At 43.5% G+C, this 11,850-nt stretch overlaps 1 protein-coding gene across 1 annotated transcript; it reads right to left on the bottom strand.

Moving 5' to 3' along the window:
• Positions 1-3,267: 3,267 nt before the first annotated feature.
• On the bottom strand, positions 3,268-8,255 carry pck1 (phosphoenolpyruvate carboxykinase 1 (soluble); the record flags this gene model as incomplete). The annotated part of the gene is made up of 9 exons (XM_080001478.1): positions 3,268-3,863; positions 4,454-4,549; positions 4,757-4,888; positions 5,239-5,463; positions 5,570-5,732; positions 5,892-6,079; positions 6,199-6,402; positions 6,989-7,173; positions 8,032-8,255. 9 exons carry the CDS (start codon positions 8,253-8,255, stop codon positions 3,406-3,408), a joined length of 1,875 nt encoding a protein of 624 aa, XP_079857604.1. The 3' UTR covers positions 3,268-3,405.
• Between the last annotated feature and the right edge of the window lie 3,595 nt (positions 8,256-11,850).

Genomic DNA, 11,850 nt, shown 5'->3' with positions numbered 1-11,850 from the left:
GTCTCAGCCGTAACAAGTTTGACTTGGTGGTACTGAAATCAGAACATCGGGGCATGTGTATGAATGTTTATATTCATACCTGCCTCCTTGTTTTGGTGAAATGGATTCATTAATTATATTAATTATACATTAAAGCTTTTTATCTTCCCTTTGGACTTTTGGCTTTCAGCTGAAATGTAAGTTTTCTTCAAATCCAAAGAATCTCACCTTCTGAGGATATAGTTTCGTTGGGGCCCGCTGAGGCCAATTCAAATACTAAAAGCAATTAAGATATAACATTTTATCATCAGCATTTTCAATATTTACATCTCTGTATTTTCAGTCAACTCTGTACTAATATCTGGTGGTATGTGCTCCCAGAGCAGTACTGAACTCTCACCTATTTTTTGACAGCCGGCTCTGTACAATCCAACCTGACTGGTATATTTGGAGTGTACACAGTATGCATGTGGAGCCATGTGTACAGTTTATCACATGTTATGGTAAACACCCTTTGCAGAAATACTGCTCTACAGCCTGCAATTTGCCGCCCTGGAGCTGGAAGGCTCCGCCGCCCGAAGGGGCTAGAACTTTGGAACGGCAATAACAACACCATTCCATATGTACATCCACAGGTTCCTGGAACACAGGATAAGCCAGAGAAATGCGGTGTTACAAACGAGTCGGAGATGATTAACCCGCCTCATCGCAGTTATCTTGCACCTTGCATAATGACAGAAAGTAAAACAACATGTAATGTCGCTGTAGGTGATCTTACCATGTTTTAACGCTTGAAGCGGTTTCTGTGTTCATCTCAACCTCAAGTCAGAGTCTTTATTGTGTATCACATTAGTGAGCGCAGTGCAGGTATATGAGCGCCTGGGTGGTGATTCTTCATGTTGAATTTGTTGATGCAAAGAGAGTCTGAGCGAAAGGGCGACAAAAACACTTCTTCAGTTGTTTGTGTGTGCAAGATTATCCAACACGCAAGCTTCAGTGTGAAAAGCTTGCTGCCCCTGAAATGAACACAATTTAAAGAAGTGAAATCTATAAAAATCGTAGGTTTTACTGTGACGGTGAAATAATCGGCCCAGCGGTTCCAGTTTATTTGATCGTGCCGCGATCTAAAGAATTCCTCAACAGAAAAAAAAAAAGGTGGTGAAGTGACGTGTGTTTAAAGTTTGGAGCCATTTCTCTGGCTCTGCAGCTCTAGCGAACCATGGTCTGATTGTCAGACAGATTGTCCAAATCGGGAGCGTTTGGGACAGCGGGAATTGCTCCCAGTACCTCCTCTTCCAAAAGCTTCCTTGGAGCAAGGCCTCAACTGTCTCAAGGAACGCTAGAATTAGGGTCTGTAATGGTCATGAATTTTAGATTTTAGTTGTCAGTGAATATTTATACTAATACTTGAGATTACCTATTTTAATGTCTCCATTTTATGCCCCTTTCATAGCATGAGGCTATAATAATTTAATAATACACATCGGCCGTATGAAGAAGAGAAGTTTATTGGAGTCATGTGTTGACATTATAACATAACAATTTCCGTGGACGGTTCATTTTCCTCAACCCAACTGATGGAACGTATTCTAACTCGATTCAACAACATCATTGTTGAATCCAAAGATTTATTTTATGATCACAGTCACATTCAATGAGGCGATTAACAATGAGGACATACATAGGGGTAATAATCGTGACAGCTCAACCTAAAATGTGATTCTCGGTTACCAAGTCACTGGTCGTGGCAGGGTCGCAAAGCAGTAACCATTGCTCACCAAGAAAAATGTGAGTGTTCATCTCAAGTTTGCAAAAACAAAACAAAACAAAGAAAAAACTCTGGGATGATCTTGTGGGGTTCCAGAAGAATATTCTATGGACAGACTATTCAAATTCATGATGGGATACACGATTCCCGTTATGTCTGGAGCAAATCAGACAGTGCATTCATTCCCTGCAGACGCTTTTACCAACCATCGAAATGGTGGAGGTTGTGTCATGGTGTCAGGATGCTTCAGTGCTTCAGGGCCTGGACACCTTGACGTCATTGAAGGAACCATGGATTCTGTTCTCCAGCATAAAAGTCTATTGGAGAATATCCGGCCTTCCACCTGTGAGCTGAAGCAGCAGTTCAGACCTAAACCTCACTGGGATGCTGTGGTCGGACTTGAAATGAGACGTTCATGCTTGAAAACCCCATGGACCAGCTTCTACAAATGAGTTGAACAAACTCTAATAATACTAATACTAATCAGCCGCAACAGGAAGGGTTTCATCACAGTCGCTTCAGTTAAGGAGGGCAATTCCACTTTATCAAGGGGACATTGGGTTTCGACTTATTTTAATGCAATTTTTTTTTAAACATGAAGCACAAATTCCCCCTTTGCTTTTTATTTCCAGTCATGCTTTGGCCATGACGGATTGAAATAGTTTAAATGGACCTTACCACAGAAGATGGGTTTTTATCTTTATGTGAAGGAATCCCTTTTCCTTTCCAAAGCATTCATTAAGCTTCTTCCTGTTCATAAACATATTCTACATTAATACAGCTTATTGAAGCTTAAGACCTTGTACAGAGGAAGCAGAGACAAAACATGAAGTTAAATAACTTTTATTCATCGTCTTCCCTCCTTGGAGGCTTCAGATTACAAGAATATCAGGGCTAAGCAATAAAAACCAACAGGATACAAAAATAAATTAAGACATTCAACAATGAGAACAACAAGATGAACACAGAACAAACATAAACCTCCTCCTCACACTCCATTTGGGGTCCACTAACTGTGGTTAGGTTAGTGTCAATGTCACATTTAAACTGTATGGAAGACATTTGCCACATTCATATGGCAAAGGCATTATCGTGTGCGTTTATAATAAGTTATTTTTAAATAGACTTTGAACGGTCAAGTGCGTTAAGGCAATACATTGAACGTCAGAGGTAAAAAGGCTCAAGATATTTTGACAGACAAGACACAAAATTACGGCCACTACAACATTGGAGCCGACCGAATGGAAGAAATTCCTCTTAAATAATCTTTGGTTTTAGACTGGTGTCTCAAATATTCCTGCTATAAGAATGTTGTCCAACTCCAGGGCTCCAGAAAAGTTCACCCTGATTGATTTCTACACTGCAAGTCCTGACACAATAATCTCCCTGTGAAATTAAGATGCTCTGGAGAAGAGAGGGTGCGTTTAGTTCCCTTAATAACGTGCTGAACTAGATAAATAACTAACATTTAGCAAAATAGAATCCCTCAGTCAAAGATAGTGTTACGACATCATTTCTTAAATTACCAGCGCTCCGTACAGACTGTGTCGGGGAACTGTGATGGGTCTGTTGCGGACTGGCTGACATCCAATTCAAACAACCATTATTGTTCTACCCATTCTACCTTGGAAAGTGCGAAACGACCCCCCTGCTACGCTCTACATCTGGTCGACTCTGTGCTGCAGCAGATCCAGCTGCCTGGCCACCTCGTTAGGCAGGTCGTCGTTCACCTGCGTGGTGAAGTAGTTCCGCACCGACTCCACCTCCCTCTGCCAGAACTCCTGGTCCAGGGAGAAGAGCTCCTCCAGGTCCACGGTTTCCCTCAGCCCCTCCAGGTTCAGGCCCCCCGCGGAGGGCAGATAGCCCACGGCCGAGGGCATGGCGCCGGCCTCCCCGTTCAGGCGGCGGAACATCCACTCCAGGACCCGGATGTTGTCGCCGAAGCCGGGCCAGAGGAAGCCGGCGGCGGGGCTCTTCCGGAACCAGTTGACGTGGAAGATCTTGGGAAGCTTGGCGCCGGGCCTCTGGGCCATGCTGAGCCAGTGAGAGAGGTACTGGCCAAAGTTGTAGCCGAAGAAGGGGCGCATGGCGAAGGGGTCGTGCATGATCTCTTTGCCTGGGGGAGGGTGGGTGGGGGCAAGTGAGGGTCTTTATTAGAAAACGCTCCACAGTACACACTTTGGCATTAATTGGGTGATATTTTCTGAGGAGATGGGTGTTGGGATGTGTGACCCAATGATTCTCAAAGTTGGGTCAGAGCCGTGGACCCCCAGGGGTCTGTGATACTTAGCTTTTTGTAAAATGTTAAAAAACGTCTACATTTTAAGAAATACAATCATTTTAACACAATCGAGACATATATAAAGATTCCCTTTTAGACAAACATTCCACCATCTGCATCTCCTCTCTACTGCTTGTGCGTGCCTCTCTCTATAGTACATTTCTCTTGATTTGTCTACGTTATTTTGTGTCGCTACAACGTTATTTGTTAATTGAATTGAATACGTTGTTTTAAAATTCTGAATTTTGAAATGGTGCAATAGAAATATTTCTATTGCCTTTGAATGTTTTTCCACATGTAGAAGTGTGAGAAATAGGCCTGATATCAAATTATTTGGGGACATATGTGAGGGGGCCCTTGGTTTATTTTCCCTCATATAAGGGGGCATGGAGGAGAGAAGTTTGAGAACCCCTGGTGTAACCGACCTCTGTGCTCTGCTGCTGCTGTGGCCTCCGACCTCATGGCCGCTCCCACAAACACACCGTGCTGCCAGCTGAAAGCTTCATACACCAGAGGAACACCTGGAGAGAGAGAGGGAGAGAGAGAGAGAGAGAGAGAGAGAGAGAGAGAGAGAGAGAGAGAGAGAGAGAGAGAGTGAGAGAGAGATTATTTTAGTATTCTATTTCAGGCAATTTGTTTCAGGTATTTGTTTATTATTATGTATGTATTATGTATTATTTATCTAATTGCATATCTGTTGGTTTCCATCGTGTGCTGCCGCTGCTCACCCTCAGGTCTGCGTCCTCCGAAGATGATGGCTTCGATGGGGACGCCCTCGGGAGACTCCCACTGGGGGTCGATGATGGGACACTGGATGGCTGGAGTGCAGAACCTGGAGTTGGGGTGAGCGCTGGGTTCGCCTGGAGACAGAGAGAGAGAGTATTGGAATTCATTGTTTTATTTTATTTTTTGTGTGTGGAGAAATTAGAATCACTTTCCCTTCAATTTGCATTTACTTTTGTTGTTTTTAGTGTTTAATCATGGAGTGTGCTTCAAATGCACATTAATATTCTAGTTATAAGCCTGGATCTTTGCATCAAACTTTCAATAACTGGTTGATTAATGTTCTTACATGAACATGTAACACTTTTCCAGACAAATTCAGTGGCATTTATTTTAACTTAGAGGAAACCTGCACTCTCCAAAAAATCTCAACAGTAGTTACACTGTTAACATTCAGTACAGTATCTGTTGCATGTACAACACTCACCATCAGTGGAGTTCCAGGGCTTGTTCTTCCAGGAAGTGACTGTAACTCCCTCCGGCAGGGATTGGTCCATTCCCTCCCAGTACACGCCCCCATCGCTGGTCTCTGCCACATTGGTGAAGATGGTGTTTTTGACAATGGTCGCCATTGCGTTGGGGTTGGTCTTGGTGGACGTGCCAGGAGCCACGCCGAAGAAGCCGTTCTCTGGGTTGATAGCTCTCAGGTAACCTTTTGATGGAGGTGGGAGGAAGTTAATTATAGTCTCTTCAATACCTTATAACCTAATAATGACATTAATTTGTCGGGTTTCTTATTGTCCCTTGGCGGCTCTCACCTTGATCATCAAACTTCATCCAGGCGATGTCGTCCCCCACACACTCCACCTTCCAGCCGGGCAGGGTCGGGCAAAGCATGGCCAGGTTTGTCTTTCCACAGGCGCTTGGGAAGGCTGCGGCCATGTACTTTTTCTGGCCAGCGGGGTTGGTGATGCCAAGAATCTGCGCAGAATTAACAGGAGAAATATGGTTAGCTTAGTGAATGTATATTTACCTAAAACGTATTTTTCCATCATTGGAAGTCAATCTGAGTGATTAGTATGACTGATGCTACTACCAGTATCGATAATGTCAGTGTAATAATTGCGTGTTGTGTCGCACCAGCATGTGCTCGGCCAGCCAGCCCTCCTCCTTGGCGATGCGGGAGGCGATCCGCAGGGCGAAGCACTTCTTCCCCAGGAGGGAGTTTCCTCCGTAGCCGCTGCCGAAGGAAATGATTTGCCTCTGGTCTGGGATGTGGGCAACCAAGGTCTGCTCTGGGTTACAGGGCCAGTTGTTCACAAGGGGCTCTGAGGAGGAGAGAGGGGGGGGGGGGGGGTAAGTTTTTCATATTCAGACCCGTTTACACAGCGTTGAAGCAGCTGCTGAACCAGCTCTGAGGAAGCCCCGGGTCCCGGCGTCTACTTACTTTTCAGTGGCAGGGGGCAGCCGACGGAGTGCAGGCAGCGGACAAACTCCCCCGTCCCCAGGGCGCTCAGCACAGCCGTGCCCATGCGCGTCATCACCCTCATGCTGGCCACCACGTAGGGAGAGTCGCTGAGCTCCACACCGATCTTGGAGAGGGGGGAGCCGACCGGCCCCATGCTGTAGGGGATCACGTACATGGTCCGGCCTGAAAGACAAAGACACGAGCCACGTGAAGAATCATTTAAGAGAAACTCCAGGAGCGTCAGTAGAGTTAGCATGACGTAACAATGACGTCACCTCATAGTTGCTCCGCGAATTCTTTAAAGAAAAAAGCTTTACTCTCCCCAGAAAAAGTCCATAAAAACACAAGTAAATTGCATTAAATTACACTATTTCAACATGAATAGTAACACATATACAACTCTAACTTCTCCTTTTCTGTAAAGAGCCATTAGATGTTTTGTATGCATAATATTTCATGACATCATTTCCCATTATCAAAATCGGAAACTGTAAAATATGAAATTTTACAGAGCAAAAAGAAAGGATTTACTTTTCTATGTTGTGTTCAAGCCCCAGTGCTGGGTTGAGACTTCAGACACGAGCCACGTGAAGAATCATCTACACTGAAAGCTTGTTTTTGTTTTTAAATTCTTTAAAACTCTCTTTTTCCGTCTAGTGAGTAGCTTTCATTTTTTTTTTCCTCTCTTAAAATGAACCTGCTGGGCGTCACGCTCTTTGACTTTTTTAACATTCCTTCATTATGTGTATTCTGTAAATTTTGTTTGTACCTTTCATGCAGCCGGGGAAGCGCTCCGCCGTGGCCTTGTTGAACTCTTCCGGGGACATCCAGCGGCCCAGCTGACTGGCCGCGCCCGCCAGCGGGGTGGGCACCGTGTCCCTCTGGTCCTGGGTCACGATCACAGTCTTACTTTCCACCCGGGCGACATCACGGGGGTCCGTCCTGGCCAACCAACTGTGGATGGAGGGAAGAGGGGGATCAACTTAGGAATATATGAACAAAGTGATAGAAAAGCAAGCAGTGGGAGCGCTGGAGGCCAAGATTGAGTGGAGCTGTTGGTTGAGAGAGTGTGAATGTATTTGTACGCCTGATTTTATGTTAAATAAACACGGTAGCACATACAGTTACTTAATTCCAGAAAAACAACAGATCTTTTGCGCTATAATCCAATCTATTATATTATGTGCCATATTTTTGGGGAAAACTATCTTTAAAATAGCTGACAGAATTATGTGGGCGAAATGGTGTGTCACCTTAAAGCTTTGCTTTGAAAGTAACTTGCAGCTATCGTTATCTCGGCATTCGTATCAACTTCGCCGGCCGTTCTCAAACTTTCCCGACGACATGCGGAAGTCAGAACATCATTGTCAACACGGGTTCAAAGTGTGGATTGGCTGTTGGATTGTTCCAGCATTGTGCCAAACCTGTTTGTTCCATTTCTCCATTCTGAAATGGCTTCATATGCATAAGGATTTTGAAATGGGGATTCCCATGTTTCAAAAACCTAAAGCTGGTGTCCTAAATGGAGTGCGAGCCAGGCCGATGTGTACGGCAAATTACTATGTGAATGCTTTTAGAAACCATTGTTTTTAGATGTTTGCAAAGCCATAATATGTTTTTCCTTAATATGCATCAACTGTCATGACAACTCGCTGAAAGGAAGTGGAGTGGCTATGTGGCGATGTAGTACGTCCAAGAAGACATCGACCTTGAGTACTAGAGTAAATCCTGACGTACGCTGGCTAATAGTAGCGGGTACAATGATATGTGTGGTTGATATGTGTGTATGTGCTTGACCCTTCCAGTTCTTACCAGTTCTCGTATTTGCTGAGCTTCTTTATCAGGCCCTGCTCCTCCAGCTGGGTCAGCACGGCGTGGTTCTCCTCGTCCGACCCGTCGCAGATATGCACGGCGTCGGGCTGGCACAGCGCCACGTTGGCCTCCACAAACTCCCTGACGGAGGAGCTGAGGGAGCCCAGGTCGCCCTGCACCACCCTGGGCCTGGCCTGGTTCTGGGACTGGAGCTGGGGAGGCATGGCACTAGAGTCTGGGAACGACGGTGGAGTGGCGGAGGAGAAAAGAGAAGAGGAGGAGGAGGAGGTATAGAAGGAGAGAGGTCTAGGAGCGGAGGGGGGAGCCAAAAAGACGAGAGAGGAGGGAAAAGTAAAAGAATCAAGAGGAGAACAAAGCAGGGTGAAGAAGCAGAAAATAATGCCAGTTTAGTGTACGGGCCAGTGGAAAAGGCTCATTTATGAGGCCAAAAAATTGTACACATTTCTAAAAAGACTAAAATGAGTTTCTTCCTCTCAGTCTAAATAGAATTTGGAACATCACTCTCACCAGTGAAATCTGACATGAAAAATATTATTTGAAACATGAAATCTCTTATTGGATACAATCTTTCTCTGCACTTTAAAGCCTTTTAGTAGGCTTTTTGAAGACTGCAAAGCTAATTCTGTTTCCAGCTTTAGAGAAACTCCAGGAGCGTCAGCAGAATTAGCGTGACGTAACAATGACGTCACCTCATAGTTGCTCCGCGAATTCTTAAAAAAAACTTCACTCCCCCCAGAAAAAGTCCATAAAAACGCAAGTATATTGCATTAAATGACACTAATTCAACTCGAATAGTAACACATATGCAACTCTAACTTCTCCTTTCTGTAAAGAGCCATTAGATGTTTTGTGTGCATGATATTTTTGCATTATTATTATTTATTATTCCCAGTATAAAAATCGGAAACTGTAAAATATGATATTTTACAGCACAAAAAAAAAAAAAAAAGGATTTACCTTTTTATGTTGTGTTCAAGCCCCAGTGCTGGGTCGAGGCTTCCGTCTGCTTGTTGCCTCTGCAGAGGTGTTTCTGCTTTATACCCGGCTGGGACCTGCAGGGGGCGTGGCCTGTGTGGGGGCGCGGCCCGAGGGGGCTCGAACCCGGGCATTTGCGCGAGTCTGACTCACGTCACAGCCCATTACGATGGACTGTGGATTGAATGTACGTGGTTCAATGGGTTAATAATCTATAGTCGGTGTGCAACCTGTACTGTGAGATGCAGGAGTGAGGGAAGAGAGAGAGAGAGAGAGATACACAAATGCACAGACAGACGGACGGAGGGACAGACAGATGGATAAGACAGACAGACGGACAGACACAGACAGACAGATAGACGGTGGATGTTAAAATGAATGTGCATATTTTTCTGCCTCCAACCCTTTCACTTCCAGATTCTGTCATTCAGCTTTGAGACCATAATTTCACCATTTATTTATTTGTCACAAAACACATTGCCTGAAATAAAAATATTGAGTCAAGAACAGGGGGCCAGTGGCTCAGGAGGCAGAGCCGGTCGTCAAGTAATCTGAAGGTTGTTGGTTCAATCTCCCCCTGATAGCATGCTGTAGTGTCCTTGAGCAAAACACTTAACCGATGGCTGCATCATTCGGTGTATGAATAATTCTAAGTCACTTTGGACAAAAGCATCTGCTAAATGATGATTAAATGAGTCACAAAGGCAGAAAATATAGATGGAATGAAAGAGGTGCCATCCTCCATATTACAAGTCAGTTTACCATCAAAATGATTCTGAAACTGTCAATTTAAGAAAAAGCTACATAGTGCTTTAGTGTTTGTGTAAAAAAAGTAAAAAATAATTTTCATGGCAGAATGGAAATAATTTGTGCAGCTAAAAACACAAATGTTAAGTTCATACAACTCCCATTCACATACTTTGTGTCCTTTCTCACAGTGACACAGATCTGTGACATGGCCCTGTCACACGTGTCCCACAAGGAGTTGGGGTGTAAAAAACACACAGCCTAGACCCAATAGGAGTCTCACACACACACACACACACACACACACACACACACATACCATGTAAGATAATCTGCAGACATCCTCAATAAAATGTATCAAATAAAACAATGAAGGACACTCTTTAAACTGAAAGACAAAATCTGGGTGAATGTGTCAGTGGCAGAAGAATGTAAATATTGAGGTTATTCATGGATTTAATAATCAGTGAAAAAAAAGATAAGCTACTGATCGAAGTTTTAGAGATGGGATTTAGGAAGTTAGTGAGTAAATCCCGAAACATACAAGAAGAGCGAAGTTAACACTCGATATATTAAAATGCATGTTTTTAAAAACAACAACAGAAGCTAAAAGGATGGAACGTATCAATGTATGTGACAAATAATCTCTTGAACTTGAACTTGAACCCCCCTCGACCCCACCCTCTCATTCTCTCTTTCTTTTGACCTTTGACCCCTGCTCCTAGATGATGTAAATCCAGGGTTCAGCCCATTGTGCAGACCGTCCTGTTTCCTAATGGCTGAGGGGCAGGGGCTTGTCCCCCGCGACAAAGGTCCATCTGGGTATGTGTGTGTGTGTTTGTGTGTGTGTGTGTGTGTGTGTGTGTGTGTGTGTGTGTGTGTGTGTGTGTGTGTGTGTGTGTGTTTGCGTATCTGATCTTGTAAAAGCCTGGTAGCAGTGGTGCAAGGTTTAACCCACATGTGTTGTGTACTTTTTAAATAATTTAAGATAATTTTTTTTAAATCTTTATCACTAAAAGGTCAGATGAAATAAGATAAGATGATATGAAATGAGATGAGATGGCACTTTGTTAAGATAAGAGGTGAGGTTTATGCGATGTGAGGCTCTTGAAGCAGTTTCCGTGGGGCTGTGATTTTAGGTTTAATCTCCTGGGTGCAGAGTCAGTTGGCTCCTTAGTTGTTAAAAGTCCTTAAAGCAAGTCAACAAGAACTCCTAATCTAATGTCACTGAACAAATGTCGCTCTTCAAATTCAAACAAATTCTGAACAAACCCATTAATTACTAATATTTAATGAATCGATTTAGCCGTCTTAATTAGTGACCCAGTCACGTTTTAATTTAGGTAGAAAATGTATTGATTGGCGTTCTCGTAGTAGTTTCCACTTTGTGCCGCGTCCTAATAAGGGCTGCGCTGCCATCCCCCAGCTGTCCCCATGCACTGCAGCACAAAATGCAGGGCTGGGGTAAGTTTAACCCTAACTTAATCCGAACCCTTAATATAGACTGCAACACCGGAAGCATCGTAACTGGGCCCTTTGAATGTGGACTGAATGAATAAAAGAAGAAGAAGGATGAAAGATGAATGGTAACCTGGAGATCAGACGTGTTGTTAACTATGAACTATAGCTATTCTCTAAACCAGTGAGTGTGAATAAAATAATGATGTTTAAATATAAATCATTTGGCTGGGGATGAAGGGACCCCCTCCAGACTCCACTGCTATAAACTACAGGTCTATACCTATAAACTATATAAAAGCCTCAAGGACAAGTTATATACGACTACTAATACTAGTAATGTACTACTAATATTAGTACTAATACTACTCCCCAACTAGCAAATGTAGTCTAAACAGCCACTCAACAATCCAGACAAACAAATAATACTTTTTTTTTCTGTCATAGAGAGAGGATTCTAAACAGATTTGAGTTATTAGCAGTTTTAATTTTATTTTATTTTAATTTCTTTAATATAAAATGACATATTTGAACTTGGAAGATAAATGTGAATGTGTTTCTGGACACTGTGGCTCCCATTAATTTCCAGTGTCAGCGACCTTAGGAGGTGTGTGTGTG

Source organism: Zeus faber (assembly GCF_960531495.2).
Source record: "Zeus faber genome assembly, chromosome: 5".
Lineage (NCBI taxonomy): Eukaryota > Metazoa > Chordata > Actinopteri > Zeiformes > Zeidae > Zeus > Zeus faber.
This window is presented reverse-complemented; position numbering and strand designations above follow the sequence as displayed.